We start from the raw sequence: 27,204 nt of genomic DNA, 5'->3' as shown, positions 1-27,204 counted from the left end.
GTAGTCTAGCTGTTCCTAGGAACCCAAGGTACCCTGGGAATCATGAACAGGAAGGAATTTTTGTCATAATCTCCTCGCAGCTAAGGTAAAAAGGTCATGCATTTCCTTAGGTTATTTCATTTCGAAATGCACTCTTCCAAATAACGTTTCTTTTCTACCTCATTTCAAGCACAGATGAAAAGCAAGTGGGCCCAAACATATGTCCTCACAGCCAAACTTTCACCAATGCCTGTTCCGACTGCTCTGCTGCATTTTAGGTTGACTAGAAAACCAGTTCTAGAATTTTTTCATTCCTTCCAGTTTAAGATTCAAGTAGGTGCTTACTCTAAGGAAGCAGAAAGTTAAACAACCCAACATTATTTGGATCATTTGGGTTTTTTTTTGTTTTGTTTTTGAGGAAGATTAGCCCTGAGCTAACTGCTGCCAATCCTCCTCTTTTGGCTGATGAAGACTGGCCGTGAGCTAACATCCATGCCCATCTTCCTCTACTTTATAGGTGAGACACCTACCAGAAGCATGGCTTTTGCCAAGCGGTGCCATGCCCATACCCGGGATCTGAACCAGTGAACCCCGGGCTGCCAAGAAGTGGAACGTGCGAACTTAACTGCTGCGCCACCAGGCTGGATCATTGGGTTTAATATTTAATCTAATAAAGGAACTTACTTTTTAACAAATTACCTACCAAATTGTACTGCCTGATAACTGAGACTGTGGAACATATTTCAGCCACCATGGAGAACTATAAAATACCAAGGTCCACCATAAAAGCTTAGGTCAAAGTCACTGTAGGTGCTTCCATGGACCTTCGGAGACCATTTACCTGGCCAAAGTCCCTCCAGCATGACCGGCTACAACTTTCACATGTGAAATCTTCAGAGTCAGAGGAAAAACGAGAATGAGAGCCTACACCCTATTTTAAGGCTTTGTTTTATTGTATGGAAAAATGAGTCATGATTGCTAATTTCTTTTCCCTTCTCAGAATTCAAAGATATGTTTGATATACTGGGCAGGCCAACAGCTCTTGAAATGCTTCTCTGGTAACAGCTTTTAGAATTACAATGGCAATGCAGCTGCCTGCTATCTGGAGAGGGCCTCTCTCCTCATTCTTTCCTGTTCACTTCAAATCTCAGAGCCTGCAGAGGACCAGAGACACTGTGGATCCATTCAGTCAGGGTGATTGCACCAGTTGGAAATGAGCAGAGACCCTTCCTAAATCAGTTGATCAGATGACAGCCTTTAACTCAAAATTACCGGTAAACTCATTTGTTCTCCCTAACATTTGATGACTTATTTTTTCCTAAACATAGGTGCTTATTTTGAACTAAATTTAAACAGCTTACTAAACTGGGACCATTTATTCTTCCAAGACAACAAACACCATCTTGCTGAGAAAACCAAACTATAGTACAGAGCTAAGGGTTAAAACAGCAAATTATTTTAAGAGCTAAGACTATAAACTACAGCAAAATTTTGATTGTATCAGTAGGAAAAGTAGATGACAGGCAATATTTCATTAAATTACATGGTTAACACAACATAAAATTTCAGTTCACAAATTCCTAGGCCTCTCAAGTTTAAGGTAAAGTTTTTTTTATTATTTTGCCTCATGTTTTTAGATTTCAGACAACACTTTTAATTCATAGAACTATAACTTTACCTACAATAACCTAAGGTTGACCACCTCAGTTTTTATACTTGTGTAGCCTTTGGGTTTCATTTATAGAAGAGAATCACCAGTGTGACCATGAAGAGGTTAATGATTTAGCCCCATCATTCTTGTTCATGTCAGAAATAGGTTTTACAGATTTCCCAGAAGGAAATTTGAAAAAGTTGACAAGAAGTATTTAACCAGACCTTCCATTTTTACCTCCTCAAAAATAGTCCCTTCATAGGCAGAGGTAGCGTGTTGTCAGCAAGACAACATGGGCTGGGCCTTCGAGCTGAGCCACTCACCAGGGCTTTGGCATTGGGGTTAGCTTTCTTGTCCAAGAGAACCTTGGCGACTTTGTAATGGCCACAGTGGGCAGCCACGTGCAGGGCGGTCAGGTAGTCATTCGTGACATCGTCCACGGGCACGTTATGCTGGAGGAGAAGTTGGACGCAGTTTAAGTGATCTCCTTGAGTGGCCATGTGCAATGGAGACAGTCCATTCTGGAACATATAAGATAAGCAGGGCTTATTGTTTTACCTCTTAAACGCAAATGTGCCAAACACAAAATACAGTACAAATATGGACAGATGAAAACCCTAGTTTTTTCACCCGGAAATACTTTCTATTTTTAAAAGGTTTTGACAACTGTTTTGAACTGCAGCTACTTTTAAAACTAGTCTTCCCACTTCTTATGTCAAAAACACATTTTCAAGGATAATTTCTTTTTCTGATTTAAAATAGTGTGATTTGCACGAAGGTACCTTATTTATTGCATTTCCAATGAATTGGAAGACTGATAAGGACAAAAGAGAAGCAGGAATAGATTGGGATTCACTAGACTGCTGCTTATTTTGTCCTCATCGGTCACCAAAACTTGGTACTGAATACTATATTGATTCGATTAATAAAAAAGTTCTGACTACAACAACACATTTCATCTTCTCACGTCAATGTAGAAGGGAAACTTCTTCTTTTTCCATCAGTCTGGTGCCCTCATGTGTCTATGAGGAGGAAAGGCAAGGCCCTGACCAACTCATGAACTAGTGCTTGCCTAGGTTAGTTTAAATCAACTGGGTTCAATGACAGTTAATCACGTGCCATAGGAATGAGTCAAAAATTCATTTAAAGAGCTGAGAGAAGAAAGGAATAGGGTCAAAGGTAAATAAAACCTTCAAAATTTAGCACTCAGTACATGTTTCCTAATGGAGGTAAAAACACGGTATTAAGATGTCAGACTTTTAAAGCATGTTCCTTTAAATATGGAGGCAAAGTGGAGGAGCCTGCGAAATTCCTAGAGAACCCAATTATCAAGAGAAGCTAAACAATCAACAAAATGAAAAGACAACCTAACAATTGGGAGAAGATATTTGCAAACCACATATCAGATAAGGGGTTAATATCCAAAATAGACAAAGAACTCATACAGCTCAACAACAAAAAAACCAACAACCCAATTAAAAAATGGGCAAAAGATCTGAACAGATATCTCCAAAGAAGATATACAGATGGCGAGCAGGCGTATGAAAAGATGTTCAACATCATTAGCTATCAGGGAAATGCAAATCAAAACTACAATGAGGTATCACTTCACTCCGGTCAGAATGGCTATAATTAGCAAGACAGGAAATAACAAATGTTGGAGAGGATGTGGAGAGAAGGGAACCCTCGCACACTGCTGGTGGGAGTGCAAACTGGTACAGCCACTATGGAAAGCAGTATGGAGTATCCTCAGAAGATTAAGAATAGATCTACCATATGATCCAGCTATTCTACTGTTGGGTATTTATCCAAAGAACTTGAATACACAAATGCATAAAGATACTTGCACCCCTATGTTCACTGCAGCATTATTCACAATAGCTAAGACTTGGAAGCAATGTAGGTGCCCATCAAGGGATGAATGGATAAAGAAGATGTGGTATATATACACAATGGACTACTACTCAGCCATAAGAAATGACAAAATCCGGCCATTTGTGATAACATGGATGGACCGTGAGGGCATTATGCTGAGTGAAATAAGTCAGAGGGAGAAAGTCAAATACCGTATGATCTCACTCATAAGTAGAAGATAAAAACAATGACAGGCAAACACATAGCAAGAGATTGGATTGGTGGTTACCATAAGGGAAGGGGGTGGGGGGAGGGCAAAAGGGGGGATTAGGCTCACATGTGTGGTGATGGACTATAATTAGTCTTTGGGTAGTGAACATGATGTAATCTACACAGAATTCGAAATATATTACGATGTACATCTGAAAGCTATATGATGTTATAATCCAATGTTACTGCAATTGAAAAACAAGAGAAGCTCTATTAATTACTGCAACATAGTTTAACATATTTTGGGGGAGGAGGTGACAGTAAATTCGGTTTCCATAAAAGTTGTCATCAGTGAACTTTGAAAATAATGATGTATTAAATATGCACTGATGAGCCAGGCATTCCTGGATCCTCCGGGCCAAGTTACTTCCCCTCATTTATCTATGAACAACATACAAGAAGAGTTCAAGACAAGAAAATAATATCTAAGCCTTCCTTTAGGCGGTCTCCTAGCATCATTCACTGCCATATAATTCAACTATTTGTGTTCCTTGAAAGCAAGAGGCTCATAGTTAGAATCTCCCCATATTGCCCAGCAGAGAGCCTTGCATATGTAGAAAGGACTCAAGAAATATTTATATAAATTTAGAGACGTCATACACTATCAGTCAATCAGAATATTTCTGCCTAAAAACTTCCACTCAAACATTTTGTGCCAAAGTAGAAACTAAGGTGCCACAAAGGATGGCACTGTTTCTCATTTGAGATAATGCCACCCATGAGCATATGCGCTGGAGTAGTTCCTGCCAAAACATTCCTTTGCTTTATGTTTTGATACAGTCTCAGAAGAAAACATGAAGTAAACAAAGAAACAAAATCTGAGAGAACAAATGACTTAGTGGAAGGGAAAGTAGAAATAGGAGGCAGTGTCAATAAAAGAGGAGAATTAAGAAGTACAAACTTCCAGTTATAAAATAACTAAGTCATTGAGATGTAATGTACAGCATGGGGAATATAGTCAATGATATCGTATTACTATGTAAGGTGACAGAAGGTAACTAGACATTGTGGTGACCATTTTGAAATGTATACAAATGTCGAATCACTATGTTGTACACCTGAAACTTACATAATACTGTATGTCATTGTACCTCAATAAAAGAAAAACGAAGGAAATTCTCTAACGATACACAAAACAATGATATATGAGTAGGAAACTTACAGGTCATTGGAGAAGGAGAAGAAGAAAGATCATCTGCCCTATAAAGAGGGGTCTTATTACATATAGTACCCTCATCAAGCTGAAAATATGGATCCAATGTGATGGATTTTGTTAGCTCAGAAAGATTAAAGTCTTGAAGAATTGGACAGATGGTCTTAAAGTTAGGAATGCATTCATTCCTTTAACATTCATTCAACAAATATTTATTGAAGGTTTCCTATGTGCCAGGCACTAATGTTCTTGGGGTACTGCACCAAATAAGGCAAAGCTCTCGCTCTCATTTTACTCAAGACAGCCAGAGAGCAAACAAGTAAACAAACTAAGAAGAAGGCCTCTCTGAGAAAAAGACGTTTGAGTTGAGAAATGTGTGGAGACTACGGAGATCTGGGACAAGCTGAGGGAACTCAATCCGAGGGAACAGGAAATGAGAATAAACTTCTTAGTGTATTCTAGGAAGTGAAGGAAGCCTGGTTGGCTGGAAGGTGGTGAGTAAGGAGCAGAACGGAAGGAGATGAGGCAGAGAGGTGGTCAGATTCTGTTAAAGAGTTTATTCTCAAAGCAGGGGGAAAATTCCAGATAAACATGGTAGATGTAACATCTGTGTTTACCCATCCTTTCCCAAAACAGCACTAAAAAGCACTAAAGAAATTTAAAAGGTAAAATCCACAAGGGCACATAAGTGTGTGCAATGTGCAGAACCACATATCCACATACACACGTGGGAAAGGAAACAAAAACAGATGCGTGACGTCCACACTTTGGGGATACGAAAAGAATTTAACTGTGGTAACATCCAGTAGAGAAGAGAAGGCTGAAACCTAAGTGTCTGTGGAGGAGTATAATCAGTGGTGTACTGATAAACGTTTAACAACAGCTCTTTGAAAAAGAAAAGCCCAGATATGTAGCATCTGCCAATTTCCATGGTATAAAGACCCTGACCATGACATTACTATGACATCATGCAATTGGGAAGAAATGTGCACACCTTGAGAGAGGCTCAAAGATGTGGTTCCAGACATCACTGACTATAACAAAGACAAGCTGATCTACCTCTTGGGTCCCCAAAGGCAGGAGATATGGAAACTAAGTACCTCAGAAGATAATGATGAGGCTTGGGACTGAAAGCAGGATTGTTTTGCCTGCATATGGAGCTGTCAGGTCTCCAGGCCGTTCCCAACCCAGCAAGGCCAGATGACTGCCCCTTTATACCCTGTGGGAAACCAGGAGTTTAGGCTCTGGAGAAAGTGAACCAGAGAGACTCTGGAAGCGGGGGCCCAAAGCAGAGCAGAAGGCAATGCTGAGGTGCCCACAGAAAAAGGAAGGACAGTATAGATGTTAGGGGTGTGGTCTCTAGAGATAGGCTGCCTGAGTTCAAATCCTTGCTTCTGCCACTAGCTGAGAGATCTTGAGAACGTACTTTATCTCTTTGGGTCTCTGTTTCCTCATCTATAAAAACAGTTAATAGCGATTCTAGTACCTTCACAGAGTTACTGTGAAGATTAAACGGGTAACGTGCTTACAGCCTGGTATGTAGTAATCACTATGTAAATATTAGTTGTTAGTATGATTAAAGTATGCATAGAGGACAGGGAGACTGACAGCCCCTTTTCCTTTTTCGTACTCTGAATGGATTCACACGGCGCACACTACAAAAGGTTGGAGGATTTGTCTCCCCAAACACTGAACTTCTCAGAGAAAAGGGCAACTAATCCTGATATTAGATGACCCACCACTGCTAGATACACCTGAGTAGAGCCCTGTCTACACTCTCGGAGCTTCCGCTCAAATGTTAGTGCCTGAGACTTATGGTCAGGTATAGACGTTTATGGGAAAGCTTCAACACAGAAGTGAGAGCCAAAGCTAACAAAGAGAAAAAAGGAAATCTGAGGAATTAGGGACAGATGAGAGGCAGAGAAAATTAAATTAAAGAAAAATTATCTTGAATGTTCTCAGAAAGGTAATAGAAAATATTGTATTCAAGAATTGGATGCTTTAAGAAAAGAAGCTATCAGAGAACCAGAAAATGTTCCTGAATATTAAAGGCACAGAAGAAAAAATCAAGATTTCTCAGGAAAAAACCAAATAGATAACGAGATGAACAACAGGAGAAAAAAGATGAGACAATTTGATTTTTAACTGTGCCTGTATTGCTTTGATAAAATGAAAATTAATTTTAAAGAGAACAATGGGAATTAATTGGAGAGTTTTTAGGCAGGAGGCTGGCATGATTTGATTGACAGTTCACGTGGCCACTCTGACTGCAAAATGGGAACTGGATGGTAAAGGAGCAAGGGAGGAAATGAAGGACCAGTAAGGAAGCTATTACAATGGTTCAACGAGAGATGATGCGGCTCAGAAGACAGCAGTGGGGTGGAAAGAAGATTAGTACGGACTATGTGAGAGGAAAAAGAACAAATAGAATGGTTTAGATGAGAAGTACTCAAAAGGCCAAGATGTCATCACATACAATGAAAAATTGTTGCTGTTTAATTCTGTTAGATAATAACTCTCACAGCTCGCTAATGTAAACTCTACTTCAAATGAGTGACGGAACTGTTCAGACCACCGTGACCCTGTCCATCTTCCCTAGAGTTGTTGAGGAAACACTGACCAGAGTGCAAACAGGAGTAAGACATGCTTTTGTTGTTTTGATAATGTTTAGAAATTAAGGCTCTTTAGAAAGCTTAATATGGCTTCAAAAATCACTGGTTTAATTGATAAAAATAGTAGTGACTCTGAGGTAGTTCGTATGTCCCCACATTTATTTACAAATATTATCTTTTTCAAATAATGTCAAGTTTTACCATGAAAAATTCCAAAAGACACTTTGTAAAATATTAATTTTTTTCAGGCAATCACCATGTTTTTTTTTTTTTTTCAGATACGTCAACTTCCCCAAAGACCCAAGCATAGTGCAATCTTTCTAAAGTTTCCAATCTCTATCAGTTAAATGACATCTGTGGCCTCTTCAGTGGTCTGTAACCTCTCAAGAAATAAACCAAGGGGCTGGAGAAAGAGAGCCAGCACCCGGACTTCAGGCACTATAGATCTTGTAGTCTTTCTTTCCCCAACAAGCACTTATTTCTGAGCTATGAAAATTTCATAGAATAAAATCAAGCAGTAAGTTTTCCTGAAATAAAACAAAAACAAAAGCAACACACACAAAAATGACTTTGTGATAGAATGCATTCCATCTAAAGGCTTCATAAATCCAAACTTATTTTGAGGTTCTCCAAAGATTTAGTAAATATAGCCTTTCTAATTGCTAAATTGAAACTATGGCATTTTCTATGTGACTCAAAAGGCTGGGTTAAATAAAGTTAAGGGATTCAAAGCTAAATACAGTCTAATGCCCAAAAACTTGGGAAGAAATTACCTTGGTTTTTGAAAGAATGGGGGCAGCTCGATCAAGCAGCATTTCCACCACCTGCTCATGGCCACTCCTTGCTCCACAGTGCAGCGGCGTCAGACCGTCCTATTAAAGAAAGGGCAACATCTTCAATTAGGTTTGTTGGGAAATTCTGTACACACAGTGTATTTCTTCAAGATTCACTTTGGCATCCAACATGCTGTGGACCAATGAGCTTCAAACACTTACTCACATAGTTCATAAAATTTCATATTTTTTATGACAACTAAATTTTTTATAGGTTTAAGAAGTTGCAAAGTGTATAATTTCCCACATATTAGAACATCGACACTTAAAAATATAACTGCTCAAAACAATGATGAAAGAAACTGAAGAAGAGAAATAAATGGAAATGTATCCCATGATCATGGATTGAAAGAATATTGTTAAAATATCCATGGTCCACAATGTTAGCTCAGGGCCAGGCTTCCTCAGCAAAAAAGAGAAGGATTGGTGGTAGATGTTAGCTAAGGGCTAATTTTCCTCAAAAAAAAAAAAAAAAAAGGAAAAAAAATCCATACTACCCAAAGCCATCTATACATCCAATGCAATCCCTATCAAGAGTCCAATGGCATCTTTTACAGAAGTGAAAAAAAAAAAATTCTAAAATTATATGGAACCACAAAAGACTCTGAATGGCCAAAGCCATCCTGAAGAAAGAACAAAGTGGGAGGCGTCACGATTCCTGATTTCAAGCAATAGTAACCAAAACAGTACGGTACTGGCATAAAAACACACACAGAGACCAATGGAACAGAATTGAGAGCCCAGAAATAAATCCATGCATACATGGTGAACTAATATTTGACAACGTTGCCAAGAATACTCAATGGAGAAAAGACAGTCTCTTCAATAAATGGTGTTGAGAAAATTAGATTGCACAAGTGAAAGAATGAAACTAGACTGTATCTTATACCACTCATAAAAATTAACTCAAAATGGGTTAAAGACTTAAGTGTAAGGCCAGAAATCATAAAACTCCTAGAAGAAAACAGAGGAAAAAATCTCCTTGACATGGGTCTTGGCAATGAGTTTTTGGATATGACAACTAAAGCACAAGCAACAAAATCAAGAATAAACAAGTGGAACTACGTCAAACTAAAAAGCTTCAGCACAGCAAAAGAAACAACAAACAAAATGAAGAGGCAACCTATGGAATGGGAGAAAATATTTGCAAATCATATATCTAATAAGGGGTTAATATCCAAAATATATAAAGAGCTCATACAATTCAATAGAAAAAACAAATCAAATAATCCAATTGAAAAATGGGGAGAAGAACTGAATAGACATTTTCCCAAAGACACACAAATAGCCAACAAGTACATGAAAAGGTGCTTAACACTGCTAATTATTAGGAAAATGCAAATCAAAACCACCATAAGATATCACCTATCAACTGTTAGAATGGATATCATCAAAAAGACGAGAGAGAAATGCTGGCGAAGAGGTGGAGAAAAAGAAACCCCTGTGCACTATTGATGGGCTTGCACATTGGTACACCCGCTATGGAAAACAGTATGGAGGGTCCCCCCAAAATTAAAAATAGAACCACCATAAGATCCAGCAGTTCCACTGCTGGGTATACATCCAAAGAAAACAAAAACACTGTGTTGAAGACGTATCTGCTCCCTTGTGTTCATAGCAGCTTTATTCACAATAGTGGATGAACATCCTAAGTGGCTATCATCAGATGAATGGATAAAGAAAATGTGGTATATATATACACATACACACAATGGAATATTATTCAGCCACAAAAAGAAGGCAATCCTGCCATTTGCAACAACATACACCTTGAGGGCATTATGCTAAGTGAAATAACTCAGACAGAGAAAGACAAATATGGTATAATATCACTTATATATGGAAACTAAAAAAAAAAACGCAAACAAAAAAAACCCCCAAATTCATAGGAAAAGAGCTTAGATTTGTGGTTACCAGAAGCTGGGGGTGGAGGAATTGGACAAAGGTGGTCAAAAGGTACAAACTTCGAATTATAGCATAAATAAGTCCTGGGCATGTAAGGCACAACACGATGATTATAGTTAACACTGCTGTGTAGTGTAGTTGAAAGTTGCTTAGAGAGTAAATCCTAAAAGTTCTCATCACAAGGAAAAAATAATTTTTTTCCTTTCCCTTTTTTTTTTGTGTCTACATGAGATAATAGATGTTAACTAAACTTGCTGAGGTAATCATGTCACAATATATGTAAGTCAAATCATCATCTGTACACCTTAAAATTATACAGAGCCTTATGTCACTTATATCTCAGTAAAAATGAATGAAAAACATAACTGTTCCACCACTCTTTTGAACATCCAATTGAATCTAAATACTATAAGCAAATTGATATCCATCATTTAAAAAAATTACACAAATAGGGGCCTGCCCCGTGGCCAAGGGGTTAAGTTCACGCGCTCTGCTTCTGCGGCCCAGGGTTTCACTGGTTTGGATCCTGGGCGTGGACCTAGCACCACTCATCAGGCCATGCTGAGGCAGCGTCCCACATGCCACAACTGGAAGGATCCACAACTAAAAATATACAACTATGTACTGGGGGCTTTGGGGAGAAGAAGAAGAAAAAAAAACCACAAATAAACTTTTAAAATAGGAATTTGTAACAAGAATTTTACATCGGTCCTTCTTCCTCTTGCATTTCTGTTTCCATTCCACTTCCCCCACATAATTCTATCTTCATGTAACATAATTTCATGCTTGAGTGATTTTTATTGACTACCATATATTTCTCTGCCATGAAAATATATAAATTTAAATTTGAGAAGGGTTAAAGATTTCCTTAGAACGTAAGCTTTTAAGTGTCAAAAATAAATCTCCTGATTGGAATTATCAGTATAATAATTCAAACACAAGTGATCAAAACAGCAAAAATATATTCAAATTTTATGATTGAACAAGAACAATTTATTAAAAATTCCTCTCTTAATAAGATATATATTTTTTTACAACTGGTTCACTACTATCTGCTGATGAATACGACTTATTGCTAGAGTAAGACAGGGTTCAGCATCAATACTCTCCTAATTTTTGTTTCTATAAATGTTAGTGCTGAGACATCTTGTCTGCATAAATAAGCAACTGGACTTGTGTTATAGCAATGTCACTAATTCTCTGAACTCCTTCTGAATTACACACCAAAAATCACTTAAGATTCTCTCACCAAAGATTTTTTTTTTAATGATCCATCATAAGACAACTCCATTAGATCTTTCATTTTTGTTGGCAGCAATAGGATTTCTAAGCATCCAATATGCAGAAGAATTTATTATCCAACCATTAGAGTCATGCAGTTCTTAACATGAAACCATTATTTTGAACTTTTTCCTTTGCTTCCTCTCCATCCCTCCTTCCCCTCAGAGGTGTTTGCATCCTGGAGCCAGATGGGTGAGAGTTAGAGAGTTAGGCCCTCCTTTAGTACTAGAGAAGATGGACTATTGCATTAAAATATAGGCGGGCTGACAACCCGGATGGACCTGGAGGGTACTATGCTAAGCAAATTAAGTCAAAGAAATCCAAATGCTGTATGATTTCACTCATATGTGGAAGATAAAACAACAACAAACAAACATATAGACACAGAGAATACATTGGTGGTTACCAGAGGGGAAGAGGGGAGCAGGGAGGGCAAAAGGGGTAAAAGGGCACATGTGTACGGGGATGGATGGCAATTTGGCAATCACAATTTGGGTGATGAACATGATGTAGTCTTCACAGAAACTGAAATACCTACAGCTGAAATTTATATAATGTTATAAACTAACGTTACCTCAAAAAAAAAAAAAAAAAAGGATAGATGGGAAATGAGAATTAGCAAGGACTTAAGGAAGTAGAAAGTTATTCACTTAAAACTATCTAAGTGGCCCCAAACCCTATTAAGTTTTCACACACCCCAGCTTATGTGATGACTTCTGCATTAGCACTTAATGTCTACCCTAAGGACAGTCACATATTAAGATACATTGAAATGTGACTCAGTGTATTCAAGTCACTTTCTAGATTGTGTGAGCAGATCTTGAAAGTAAGCCTAATTATCCTAACATATAATCAACAATGGATAACCTTATTTCTAAATTACTAGCTAAATCTCAAAATTAAAATTCCTTAAAAAGTGAAATTTGAATCACAAACATTACATGAGCTGATCAGAACATTCTTTGAGGATGTTTAAGTATTCTGCCTTTTAGGCTGATTTAAAACATTTGCTCTTACAAACCAAAGTAAAGTAATATAACAGTCTTTCAAGTTGGAAACAGCATTTTCCAAATAAATAAAAATAAAATTGGAGAATAAAGAAACACTATGAAATCCAAATGTCTTCCCAGTAACGTAAAACCTAAAAATATCTGAAGGAGAAATACTATAATGGTCACATCACTTCCAACACAAAAAAACATTTCCTATAGTGATTGTCTTTTATGAACTCAAAGGTCAATTTTATTTCATTTTCTTGTAAGTAGACTCTAAGACTTCAGAGGTAACAGGATATGTGTAGACATTTTCAAACTATGGTCACATACACAAAAACAGTTATTTTAGTCCAACTCATTTATCCTTGAAAATGATCTTCCCCAAAGCAAAATGTTACCTACTGAATTACAAGGTGTCTGGGTATCTAAGAGCAAAATCTCTCTCAACTCCTTAATCCTTTGAAGTATACTGTCCTTACAGACATACATTTTTGCTGATTTAATCCTTTCAAAAAAGTTTTAATTGTGGAAAATTTCAGACTAAAGTAGACGGAATAGTGTAATGAGCCTCTAGGTATCTGGCGCTCAGCGTCAACAATTGATGCCTCGTGGTTAATCTTGATTCGTCGATATCTGGACCTTTTCTTCTTTCTTGTATTGTCTTGAAGAAAATTGAAGACACTGTATCATTTTGTCTTCACAATTACCTCTATTGGGAAGATATAACCTTCATTTTATAAATGAAGACTTAAGGTTCAAAGAGGTTAAATTATTCATCTAAGGCCCCACAGGCTGACTTCAGAACTTAGGCCGGTGCTGACCATTTAAGACAATCTCAGGATGTCTTAGGAAGAGTTATTAAGACAAAGCCCCTCTGCTCAAAGTTTCAGCCACTCTTAGCCTTCCTTTATCTACATTTTGGAGCTGCTACCTTTGATCTCTGGAGTTCATTTATTAAAAATGTACAGAATCCGGACACTCAGAACAGGTGCCTTTTTTTTTTTTTTTATCAGCCTAAGAGCTGTGAAGTGCTATCGTTGAGCCACTGTTCCTTGTATCACCTTGTTTCAATGATGAAGTTGGCTAGTTCCCCAGGGTGAGACTCATCAGCTCCTCAGTGAACTGCACAGGGCTACCGGAAGCACAGCTCTTTCAACTGTAGTTTGACTTGCAGTATTTTTAACATTGATTGCAAGTGGCTGACTCCTCTGGATCTTCTGCAAATGTGCTCTGGCACTTTCCAAAGGTACATGGCTCTTGAAATAGTCAGAAGCCCAGCAGGAGAGATGCCTCATCAGGAAGCTTACGAGATGTCATGACTGCCTGGCTGCACGAGCAGTGCCGACCTGGCTGTTGGGACATTCACAGGTGAGTAGAAAACTAGTGTCTAGAGTTAATGTAAGATCTTTAATTAGCATCACAGTTTTTACATTCACAGCTGAGACAAGACCAGCTGATCACAGTCAGAGTGAAAAATATCTGCCATTTAGTGATTGACACTTAGTGCAGTTAAAAAAAAAGAGGAAAATTAGCAGGTATTCACTTTACTTAATATCTCTTTTTGGGGCAAAAAAACGTAAAAATTTTAAATTAAAAAAGTGTTTTTCAACTAATTTCTTTGGGTTTGAAATAGGTGTGGCGTATCCCTCACTTTTCTGAAGCACTGTTCCGATTAGGATGCCCTTGTGTTCAAAAAGATCAATAACCGTCATTCATGCCTCAGCCAAGTCTAAATTCCTCAGGTTAGCACTGAGAGTCTGCTAACATTAGTGGATGCTATGCTTGGTTCAACTTGGCCTCCCCCTATTCCTTTCCATTCTACTCCAATTAACAAACTCTTTGCAGCTCCTGGCAAAAGCCGCTCATTTTCTTGTTTCTCTGCTTTGTTCACACTACTTCGCGTGCCTGGACGTTCTCTTTCCACTTTCTGCAAGTTCACGTACTGTTTTAAAGCACAGCGTTTCTTCGAAGGCTTTTCCAGCACTAGATGTACCCATTCTACCTTCAGGACTCCTGTCTTATTTTATCTGTATGTCTTTTGGGGAACCTATAACTTTTTACTCGGTATTTTAGTTATTTGTGGTACCCATTATCATTTCAACTAGTCTGCTTCTGAGGACAAGGTTGCTAGTTTAAGGGATATTTGAATCTCAGAGACAACGTAACTCGGTACCATGTCCATGAAAGTTGCTTAATAAAAATGACTGAGTAAATGAATGGAGTGAGTGAAGGAGTGAATTTGGGGGCTAGTTTTTAAAAAATGTCTTCTAGTTAGTCGGTTAAAAATTCTTTCCTTGTTATCCTTTTTGTTTAAGACTAGACTCATTTTGTACTTCAGAAGCGCTATTAAAATATCTTATCTTTCCTTCCAGAAAAAATAAAATTCTCCAAAGATAGTAACTTGTAAATCAGAATTGGACTGAAGAATATGACTCAGTGTCTTTAGCTCTCAGAATGAGAGAATAAGAGAAATATCAGAGTATTTGCTCTAAATAAGATTTCTTTTCCTCTTTCTAATTCAAAATACTATAAGCTTTAAAAAGAGCTATTGTGGCTATTGCGCCTTACAACATAGCAGTGAACTGGCGTGCTCTTTTTAATGAGAGCAGTGCTTTTTCCAATACAAAATAAGGATTCTGGACTGCTCCGAACCCCTAGAAATTTGCAATTAATATACAGTGTCACTTAGAGTGGGTCTGGGACCCACTGTCTTCTTCATCTGCACACAACAGTGGCGACCTCCCGTTGAAAGCTGCTTGACAAAGGCAATTCCTGGGGCTTAAGGGAGGCTGCCTCAAGAAAGGCAGCATATGCAGTTGGACAGGAGAGAAGGAGAGCGGGATGCTGAGTTGCCATAGTAACATTATGGGAGGAAAATGAAATTGCATGGGGTTAGTAATTTTTTTCCAATTCCCCTGATTTTTAAAGCACTAACATAATGAACAAATATTCCCTTGGGCAGAATTCTGAAGCAACGGAAACTGGCTAGTCCAGATCTCATATTTCATTTCAGTGACAGTAATCTTATTAGTGAGGCGGGGAACTGCACTTTACTGGCTGGACAAAATGCTCTCTTGTGTTAGCCTAAAAGCAAAAGCCTGCACACTCGATGGTCGAAAAGACTTTCCTTCAGGTCTGGTTTTTCCGAAAAACATGAAGCAAGAAATTAAGGCATCACACCCAGGACCACTGAATCCAGTACACGGCCTTAACAGGTTGAATGTGCTCAGAGCCAACGCTGAAATGACACACATTCATGACTCAGGAAATACTTTCAAAAATAGACATATTTATTTTGATTTGTATCCTCTAGATACCTTTCTTTTCTTCCTCCTAAGCAAAACCTTACTCTAGAGAAGAAAAAGGAAATCAAGCAGAGAGAACTCTGTGTATATATACTTTTTTCTATAACATAGACGTAAAACAGGATGTGATATTTAATTGAAAACTGAAAATAATGAAAGAAAAGGTAGGCAGTGCTCAGGAGAGAAGAGTTATAAAGATAGCCAGGGATAAATTAAAGGGCATCAATTACAGTCTAATAAAGCTATTCTCATATCTGTATTTTTCACTAAAAATTCTGACTGTATCTTCGTTTTGTATGTGTTAGGCAGTTGTAGATTCGGCCTGAGAGGAAGTAAAATAACATTTCTGAAACCCTTCTATTGTCACAGGCACTTTATATTTGTGACCTTACTGAATTTTTACAATAACTCATGCGAAAGGCATCAGAAGTGCCATTTATAGAGGAGAAAGTGCTCAGGATTAATGTACCTACCCAGGGTCACGTGCAAGCAAATGCTCGGGATTAGAATCGACACTCAGGCTTGAATATTTCTAAAGTACTGTATGATAAGAACAAACACAAACTATGATGGTGAGGTGTGTGGAGGCCACATATTCATGTTTTTACTCAAATATATGAGAGTTCTGGCTTCAAGTAATGATGGAGTAGCTTGTATTGAACCAAGCCTCCTGCTGATAAAAATCACAAACTCTGGAAAAATATTTTTTAAACCTTATTTGGAATCACTGAAAAGCAATCAAAAGCAGGCATAAACTTGATTCTCTGTCCTCAAGCCAATAAAACTGTGACTGTCTACATAAGTTTTATCACAGTATGCTGTGCTGACAGGGGAGTGCCTGTCGTAAAAATATAGATCTCACGCTGCGTTATTCAGTTCTTTCAAAAGTTGAATTCACTCCGGTTTATGCCTGCCTTCGGTGGCCCAGGTTCATGGGTTCGGATCCTGGGCACAGACCTACACCCTTTGTCAGCCATGCTGTGGTGGCAACCCACATATAAAGCAGAGGAAGAGTAGCACAGTTATTAGCTCAGGGCTAATCTTCCTCAGCAAAAAACCAAAAGATCCCAGAGAAACCCCTATTTTTTTCTTCAAAGAGATTTTTATGTTTGGAAAGCTAAGAGCATTTCATGATGCCCTATTTTTTAAAAATTAGGACTATTTTTATAGCACAGTTTAACGTTCACAGCAAAACTGAGGGATAGGTACACTTGTCCTTCTTTGAATCCAAATAAATACTTTCAATTAACTTTTAATATTTGTGATATAAAAATAAAAAGTGAATTTTTTTTTAAAGATTGGCATCTGAGCTAACATCTGTCGCCAATCTTCTTTTCTTCTCTACAAAGCCCCCCAGTGCATAGTTGTATATTCTAGTTGTAGGTCCTTCTGGCTCTGCTATGTGGGATGCCGCCTCAGCATGGCTTGATGAGCGGTGCTAGGTCTGTACTCAGCATGTGAACCACTGAAATCCTGGGCTGCTGAAGCAGAGCACGCAATCTTAACCACCTGGCCACGGGGCCGGCCCTAGAATGAATATCTCTTTGAATGACATAAAGAAATATTTTCAAATCAGTCTTGATTAATGTAGAAACTCAGAGTCTTTTAAACTATTTTAAATGGACTTGTCAACATGTCTCCATTAGAACTCTAAGGAAGAATATTATATTAGAATTTTCTCTTTGATAGACACAATTTTTTTTAACTGAGGTACCATTCTATTATCACATTATATAGATTTGAGACTATTTTATGACTATGAAATATTTAATATTTTCTTCAAGGATCTATTTTTAACCAAGGCAATCACATTTCTGGAAGTATCATAGGAAGCAAAAGTCAATACCAATACTTCCTTTTCCTTCATATTTAATCTGAGAAATATAACCAGTTCCATTTCTGGGAAAGGATAGGCTAAAATTACAGGACATCCAAGTGTCCCCTGACACCTTCCCAGAATAGTAAGAATTTAACAACTGATAGATTTGAGGTACTCTGAAAACCCTTTATCCATCTATGCACAAATCTCTTTTCATTCTTATAAATGAGTTCGATGCCATTAACTTCAGGGAGAAAAACTACATTACCACAGAACCATATAAAGTCAGGTAAATTAAGACCTTTTGAGAAATGTAACATCAAGGAGTGTATCTTATTTCACTATATTCAGCGAACACTTATTAAAACATCCAGTATGTGCCAGGAAGTATGCTAAGTGCTACAGATACTAAGATGAATGTATGCATCTGAGTGTCAAGGTGTAGCTTTGAATGTAATGTTGCAGCAATGGGATTATATGAGGATGTGGGCAGTGGCACCTTTCTAGGAGGCTGGAAGTGGGAAGAAGCATGGGGAGAGCAGCATTCCGGGAATCAGAGTATTGTTATTACTGATTCAACTCTACTTGGAACTACTGCATCTTCTCTGAAGCACAAAATGCAAGAACAGCTGCCTTTATTATTGGATGGAGAGAGCCAACGAAAAGAGATGGAGAATTCAGAAGATGCCACAAAGTCTTAAAATGGTTCTGATTTAGGGTCCATATTGAGCCTCTGATTTGGCTGCAAAGGGAATCTGAACTGATGTAAAGGAAAATGAAAATGACAAGAGACCATCCTTGCAAAGTATCTTCCTTCAATGAGTATACAAATTGCTTTATTTTGTTGTAAATTGAGCTTTGCAGAGAGCAAGAGTTAAATGGAAAGAAATAGTAGGCTACCGTAAGTAGCCATTCTTAGCAAAGCATTTTAGTTTATATGGAAACAAATAAAGCCGTTAAGATCTTAGTGAAAAAATAAACAAATTTCATAAACCATTTTAAAATTAGGATGCTGAATACAGACCAGATTGAAAAATCTGCCTTGATATGTGTTTCTATCTCAGCGCATTTGCCATTATATGGAGACACTCTACATCCTCACTCTTGTCTATTCTGCAGAAGAATAAGGTAACAAGCCAGTTGATATTAGTCAGCATTATGGGGCTGGGAAAATAGGAAAAGCTTTCTTGAAATGAGCTAAATTGAAACAGAACCACAAGGCTCTGTGGTTCATCAGATCCTAGCTAAACTCCTTTAGGAAGATTAACATATAATCATCCTTTTTTCCCTCCCGTTTTATTGAGATATAATTGACATATAACATCGTAGAAGTTTAAGATGTGCAACGTGATGATCTGATACGCCTACATACTGTGAAATGTTTACTATAATATTAGTTAACACATTCTTCATCTCACATAAATTATTTGTTGTTGTTATGGTGAGAATGTTAAAGCTCTACTCTCACAGAAACTTTCGAGTATCCCCTACAGTACTGTTAACTACAGTCACCATGACGTACCCTAGATCCTTCAACTTATTCATCTTATAACTGACAGTCTGTACCCTGTGACCAACATCTCCCAGTTTCTCCCACTTCTCAGCCCCTGGCCAGCACCATTCTACTCTCTGTTTCTATGAATTCGATGTTTTTAGATTCCACCTATAAGTGAGATCATACAGTATTTGTCTTTCTCTGTCTGGCTTATTTCACTTAGCATAATGCCCTCAAGGTTCATCCATGTTGTCACAAATGGCAGGATTTCATTTTATTTTTATGGCTGAATAATATATGTATATATATATACAGATACATATATCTATACATACGTCACATTTTCTTTATCCATTCATTCACTGATGGACACTTAGGTTGCTTCTATGTCTTGGCTATTCTGAATACTGCCGCAATGAACATGGGTATGAAGATAACTCTTCGACATAATGGTTTAATTTTCTTTGGATATATACCCAGAAGTGAGATTGCTGGCCTCTATCAAAACATCCCAAAACATCTTTTGGAAATGCAGTTTAAATGTTGTATTAAACTTTTATCAATTAATCAATAAAGCTCTAGTGACCTTTTTTTTTGTTGCATCAAACCACTGGGTGCTTTTTCTTTGATAATTTTTCTTAAAAACTCCAATTCCTGTTCCCAAGGGCATCTGCTTCTTTGTCCAATCTCCTCCCCCTGCTAACCCCTACAGCTCTTCAGATTTGGGGGTGGGGCCACCAATCCAATTGATTGATTAGATCATCAGTGAGTCTCTCTTCTTCTGGGACTCCCAAGATGGGTAGATTATTTTCACTTAACGGTATCCCAGAGTCCTCTAGGTTTTCTTCATTCCCTTTCACTCTTTTTTCTTTTGCTCCTCTGACTGGATAATTTCAAATGCTCTTTCTTCTGCTTGGTCCAGTCTGCTGTTGAAGTTCTCTACCGAATTCTTCAGTTCAGTTATTGTATTCTTCAGTTCCAAAATTTTTTTGGTTCTCCTTGTTGAATTTCTCATTTTGTTCTTGTATTTTTCCCCCCGTTTTGCTAAATTGTTTCTCTATGTTTTCTTTTAGCTGAGCATCTTTAGGACAATTATTTCTAATCTTTTGTTGGGCAATTCCTTTACTTCCATTTCTTTGGGGTCAGTTATTAGAAGTTTCCTGTGTTTCTTTGGTAGTGTCATGTTTCCCTGATTCTTCATGATCCCTGTAGTCTTGCATAGACATCTGTGCATTTAAAGAAGCAGCCACTTCTTCCAGACTTTGTAGGTTGACTTCGATATGGAAAACACCTTCACCTGCAGGTGGGAGCACATTGGAGCATGCTGTAGTGTGCAGGATGCCAAATGCAGGGGCATGTGGTGGTTGTGGATTGCGGGTGGGGGTTTGATATTACCTACCAGGCCACTGGCGTTGACAACTGTATGGTCCTTGGCGAGCACTGTGGGGGTCCACAGTGGCTGCAAGGGCTGCTGGAGTCCTCAGTGGCACCTCTGGGTCCAGAGGAGAGGGACTTGGGCAGGCAGTGGTGGTGCGCACACACTCAGCTCCAGGGGCCAGTTGCAGGTGCCTGTGTAGTGGCAGGGGCTGGTTTAAGACATTCATATAGTGGTGGGGGCCAGGGCAAGCTGTGGGTGCACTGGCAGCTGTGGGGGCCTTGGCTATCAGTGTACACTACCATGGCCGCAGGGTGTCACCATGGGTGCACCACAGTGGAGGCTGGTGTCGGAAGTCAGGCTGGAGGCATGCAGGGACACAGCCGGAGGGTCTAGCTGCCAAGTGAGCCCAGCAATGTAGGCCAGTCACAGGAGATGGACAGACTGGGGCCCATAAGTAGATGTGAAGGCCCTGGCTATTGGTGTGTCCTCCCGTGCTGCAGGGTCCTGCCATGGGTGTGTGCTTGGCAGTGGAGGCTGGTCATGTGGGTCTGGTCAAGGGCATGTAGGTGCACAGCTAGGGGTTAGCCACATGTGTGTTGAGTGGTGGAGGCTTGTGACTGGAGACAGAGCTGAATTCAGGCCCACAAGCAGCTTTGAGGGCCTTGGCAGTAGGCGTGTACTTCCGTGGCTACAGGATCTTGCCACAGGTGTGTGTATAGCAGAAGCTGGTGATAAGGGTCAGGTCTGTGGTGTCTAAGTGCACAGCTAGAGGGGCTAGCCCTAACTGTACGCACAGTGGTGGGGTCAGCCACAGGGGCTCTAGGCTGGTGTTTTGCACTTGTGCAGTGGCCTGGCGGGCTGGCTGCTGGTGCAGATCCTGGGCTCCAGTGGTGGGGTGGGGAGTGGGGAGGGAGTAGGGAAGGATTCAGGTGGCTAGTGTCTGTGAATTGAGTATCTGTGGGACAAAAACCAGTAAAATCTGCAGGAGGTCCACAGCGGTGTGCCGGCCATTGGTTACTTCAGTGGTGAAAGCTGCTGAGGTCTTCTGCAGAGCAGTCCCTGGGAACCAGTCATTCCTGCTGCACGGCTGGTACTGGTAGCCCCTGCCTTTCTTCCTTGTTCCTTCCCATTTCTATTCATCTCAGCTTTCCCTGTCTCTGGGTAGAGTGAAAAGGAAGTAGGTCCTTCATGCAGTGCCCCGAAAGGCTGGGGAAGCTGGCCGCTCACCCGCTCTCTTTCCAGGTGAGGGGAACTCTTTCTAGTTGGGGAGCTCTGTCTTGGCGCTGAGCAGTGCTGGCCCAGGGGTTGGGAGGATGCAGGCAAAATGAAGCTGTTCTTCCTTCCCTTTTTGTGCAGTCATTCTCAGATTTTTTGTTCCACTGTGTCACTGAAGTTTCTCAAGTGCTTTCTTAACAGCTCTCAGAGCTGTTTTTGTTTGTGAATAGCTGTCTAATTGTTGATCTTTGTGGGAAGACAGAGGCTGGGGTCTCCCACTGTTCTATCTTGGTGATGTCATCCCAAAATGTAGAACCATCTTGAATTTTACAGTAACTCTTGATTCTTACAGTTACAATATCCAGTGCCCTACCAGCTGGGAGAGCTTGTGAAGTCATCAGGAACGACACCCTATCCTCTGATCCTTACTGGAATGGAAATTAAGACTGAGGAGGGTGAACTTTCCTAAGGTCACAATTTCACCGCTTGCTAGTCACACTTAAGACTAGAGATCAGGCAAAATAAAATTCACTAGGGTAAAATAAAATTCACTCTCATCCTGCGTTTCCAGCTGGTAAGACCTTGCTCAGATCCTACCTAAATTACTCTGACCACAATTCAAGTTTACTTCCTTGAATAAAGGGTTTAAGAGTCTGCTTTTAAACTGAATACTTGATTAGGTCAGCAACCCTTGCAGGGAACAGAGCAAGCGAACGAGGTCCCTCAGAGTGCTGGCCCCTGAGACGAAGAACAGAGTTGTTTTCTTGTCTCTAAACGTGGGCGATTGGTGTGCGCTCGGTCAGACTGTGGATGTGACAAGGTAGCTACAAGATTACTAAGTCCCTGGTGGGAGGAGGATGAGTAGATGACATTACCTATTTTCTCAAGAGCTACGGATTAGGTCATTAAAACTTGTATTTATGAAAAATTTTGCTTTCCGTTCGTTAGGCTTGTCCCCAGGTTTTGTGACATTTTCACTGGCTCCCTCCCTTTCACCCACACACCCAGTCACTACTCAGTCACTTCAGCAAGAGAGAAGGGAAGCTTTGAGGAGGAGAACACAAAATAGTTTACATATTTTGGGGATGTACTACACTTTCCTCCATAAAGTCTGCCAGGAATTCAGTCTGTTCCTGATTGACATCCCACCCCCACCCCACTCCCTGCAGGACAACAACAGAAGAATGACAGCCTTTGCTGTTCTCTGTTGTTTCAAGTCCCGTTCACATTCACACATCATTCACACAACAGGGGAGAAAAATAAATTCAAGTTAAACTGAACGGATGCTTAAAAAGGAGTCTACATCTTGTTTAAAGTAAGACAGTCTTTCAGAACAGGGCAGCAAAGTGGCATAGAAAGCAAGGTGCATACTGAATATGCCTATGTGCATTATTCCACATCTCTGATACTTTTATCCAGAGGAGTTTCTATGTTTTTATCCTGGCTCTCCCCTGTGACATAAAGATGGGGCCTGAAGTTCCTATGTACCAGCTCCACCTCCCATTGTACCAAATAAAGCAAGCAAGTGTTTGACAAATGATACAAAATGACCAAGATTTAATTTTGCTGATCTGTTGATTGATGATTGTATCAAGAGAGGGAGAAATAAGGTAATTTCTAATCCACACACCCAGTAAAATCCCCAGCTGGATATCCAGGCATATCTCTTCCAGCTTCTCTTTTCTGCTTGGCTCCAGTATCCCTCATTTCTCTTCATAAAAATTTTCCTTATTCACAGATAATCATTTAGCTCTACATGGTAGCCAAATGGCTTAAACGATTCTCTATCTTTTACTCCTTACAATCTCTTTAAATAGCCTATTCTTAGCAGAAGACCCTCCCATTTAAGGCAACAGTTCAAGCATACTGGTAATGGTTTCTTATTAAATAATGCAAAGTTAACTCAATGATACCACTATTCAATTTACTTTCTCAGTCAGACAGTCCTTCAGGGGTCAACCTTCATCTTCCTTCACTCCTCTCTAGAAAGCTTGTTTGTTTTAAGGTATATACAAGGTTTTCAGGTTCAATAGTTATCAGGAAAAAGAAGTCTGGGTCTCCTGCCAAATACCTGGGGCTGAGTTGTCTTTGGGTCAGAGTACAGGGGACAAACTACCCATCAGCTTCATGAGGGCAGGGCAAGTGTCTTGTAGTCTTGCTCTGTCAGCCAGATGCATCTGGCCTGCGGTAGGCACTCAATAATCATTTGTTGGTTGAGTGCATAAATGCAGGGAATAATAAATGAAGTAGTAAATCAAAGAGCTACAGGAATGAAGTTCAGGTTACTAGGCCAGTTTTAGAAAGACGGAGATCAAGATTCTTGGAAGGAGGAAACACAGGATTGCGGGAGGTACAATTACAAGACAGGGAAACCGATCCAAAATCCTTAGATGGGTGGATGTTTATGGTGAGACCACCTTTTTTTTAACCTCCCTCTTGCTTACACTTCACAACAAACACACGAGATGTTGAAGAAGAAAATCCCTTGGTTAGAAGTTTAATGCTAATTGAAGCTCTGAGTTATACTAGTAATGGCTGGGGTTTACTTCTGGCCTGTGTTATGCCAACACAGTTTACAAACGTTAGCTTGATAATTCCAACAACCCTTCAAGGTGGCCATACGTTTTATGTTCAGATACAGAAATTACATGCAGAAGGATTAACGGCCTACCCAAGTCAACTAGCTAAGCTCAGCATCTGGGATTCAAACTTGATTCTAAGTCTCAGTTCTTTCCCCTACTCACAATGCGTCACACAAAATAAGCAACATGCCAAACACCTAGCTAGACAGATCTGTGTTTTTAAAATAATTTTCTAATTGTGGTAAAAAACACATACTATAACATTTACTCTTTTATCCATTTTTAAGTATACTGTTCAGTACTATTAACTATATTCACATTGCTGTGTGACATCTCTAGAACTTTTTCATCTTGCAAAATTGAAACTGTATATTTATTGAACTACAACTTCCCATTTCCCTATCTCCCAAGCCCTAAGCAGCCACCATTCGACTTCTGTTTCTATAATTTTGACTACTCTAGATAACTCATATAAGTGGAATCATATAGTGTTTGTACTTTTGTGACTGGCTTCTTTCACTCAGCGTAATGTCCTCAAGATTCATTCACGGTGTAGAAGATGACAGGATTTCCTTCCTTTTTAAGGCTGAATAATATTCCATTGCACATATATACCATGTTTTCTTTATCCATTCATGTGTTGATGGATATTTGGGCTGCTTCCACCTCTTGGCTATTGTGACTAATGCTGCAATGAACATGGGTGTGTAAATATCACTTTGAGATACTGCTTTCAAGCCTTTTGGGTATATACCCAGAAGTGGAATTGGTAGGTCATATGGTAGTTTTATTTTTAGTTTCTTGAGGAAATTCTATACTGTTTTCCACAGCAGCTGCTCCATTTTACATTTCCACCAGCAGCGTGCGAATGTAGACAGATTGTTTTTAAATAGAACAACTGTCAGTTTTAGTATCAAACTAACCAAATAGCTCAGCCTGGAGTGTCAAGTAGTGATTAAATTCTTAAAAATTTAACTCAATAAAAACTCTACACCGTAAGCTTTAGTTTCTATAATTAAAGCCATGCACTATTTAAACATACATTAAAGATTTATAAATATGGATCGTCATCCCAGTTTAAGAAGCACAAACTTAGCAGTCATTTTCTAAGAGACTACGCAAATGAAATAAAAATAAGGCCAATGTTAAACCAGTGTGAAGGTATTAGAAGACGTATTCCTACTGCCTGAAAATAAGCATAGGCATGCACATAAATTGCACTCTTACCCTTGTTTTGGCATCGATTTTAGCTCCTCGATCAAGCAATAGCTTTACCATATTGGCATTTCCTCTTTTTGACGCAACATGTAAAGGAGTGATGTCATTCTGCGGAAGAACAAAAAACAAAGTACAGTTTTGATATCCTCAGTTCAACCAAAACATTGCTTCCTGAACCTCTCCCAACTTGTTCTCATTTTTTCTCTTCCTTTTTTTTCAAACATCTATTGTGAACAGTATGCTTACTAACATTTCTCTCCGACCATAATTTTCTACAGAACGAGATCCAAAAAAGGGATGAATTTTAAGGGAGACACTTTGTGGGGTGGAGTCCAAGTTTGTTTATTTCATTTGCTTGAGGTAATTGATGGATGAGATGATGATTTTTTTGCTCTAAAATCCTGCACCTTTAAGTCAATGTGTTTTCCTACAAATTCATGTGATACACATTGGCTAATGAGTGGTGGATTAAGAAGTAGCTGATTAAGTCAGCCCAGACTGAGTTAAAGCAGTATCTTGTTCCTCAGAGCATTCCTTGGGTTCATTTGAGCACAAGACGTCAAAGAGAGACAGTAGTGACTTAAACCGGGAAATCTGTCAGTACTATGCACAGTCACAGGACTTCCCATGTGCGCTGGGCTACAGTGTGTTCACAGGCATTTAGTAGCAATCTCACAGAAAACTGACTGGTTTTTTTTAGGCTGCTGTCAAGGAACAGCCATAATGTTAGCACAATCTGAAATTCCAATCGCCATTCCCTCGATAGCCCAATTCTTCCTCCATGCATCTTTACAGGTGCTGTGATTGCTTCTAGACGGCCAGGGAAATACATGTATACAGTGAAAAACTCTCTATTTTGGTTCCTTATTCCTGTGTAGCAGTAACATGGGTTTAAGGGTTGTTGTTCACAAAAATCAATTATAGGATAAACAAACTAGACTCATAAGGGGTTATATTTTGTCATTGGTGGCAGATGTAATATAACGGCTACCAGGTATTGACAATTTTCTGTGTTAGGCATTGTGCTACACTCTTTACTATCTCATTTGATTCTCATAATCCTTACAACGTCATATACAATAGGAATTACAATGCCTACTTTACGCATGTAGAAACAGCTGGCAAAGCCAGGATTCAAATTAAAATCTGACTCTTAAAACTCATGTTTTTAAAAAACATTTTATAATGAGAATTTTCAAACAAAGACAAAATTTGAGAGAAAAGCATAATAAGCTTCATGTACTCATCACCCTGGTTCAATGATTATCAACCTTTGCCAGTATTTTTTCTTCTGTACTCCCTATTTTTTTCTTGCTGAAGGAGTTAAAGAAGAGGAAAAAGAAAATACTAGGTATCACATTATTTCACCCATAAATACTGCAATTTAATAATCTCTAACAGATAAGGATGTTTTAAACAAACAATCACAATACCGTTACCACAACTAAGTAAAAATAATTCCTTCATTACACAAGACCCTGTCAGTGTTCAAATTCTCCCATCATCTCCAAATATATCGCAGTTGGGTTGTTCAAATTAGAAGACACATCTTGCACTAGGTTGAGATGTCCTTTAAGGCTCTTTTAATCACCATAGTACCCCACTCCATCGTCTTTTCCCCATGTCCATATAGTCATGGAAAAAATTGGGTAATTTAT

The 27,204-nt window shown here is 39.0% G+C and overlaps 1 protein-coding gene across 1 annotated transcript in view; it reads right to left on the bottom strand.

Moving 5' to 3' along the window:
- The window catches only part of ANK3 (ankyrin 3), a 333,064-nt gene that overhangs the window by 152,892 nt on the left and 152,968 nt on the right, over positions 1-27,204 (bottom strand). Inside the window, exons 8-10 of the mRNA XM_046652926.1 lie at positions 25,556-25,654; positions 8,293-8,391; positions 1,954-2,151 (exon numbers count right to left, since the gene is read on the bottom strand). Coding sequence (XP_046508882.1) covers positions 1,954-2,151; positions 8,293-8,391; positions 25,556-25,654 — 396 coding nt within the window. The remainder of the gene's footprint in view (positions 1-1,953; positions 2,152-8,292; positions 8,392-25,555; positions 25,655-27,204) is intronic.

Source organism: Equus quagga, chromosome 2, assembly GCF_021613505.1.
Source record: "Equus quagga isolate Etosha38 chromosome 2, UCLA_HA_Equagga_1.0, whole genome shotgun sequence".
NCBI lineage: Eukaryota > Metazoa > Chordata > Mammalia > Perissodactyla > Equidae > Equus > Equus quagga.
Note: the sequence above shows the minus strand (reverse complement) of the source record. Positions and strands in the feature narration are given on the sequence as shown.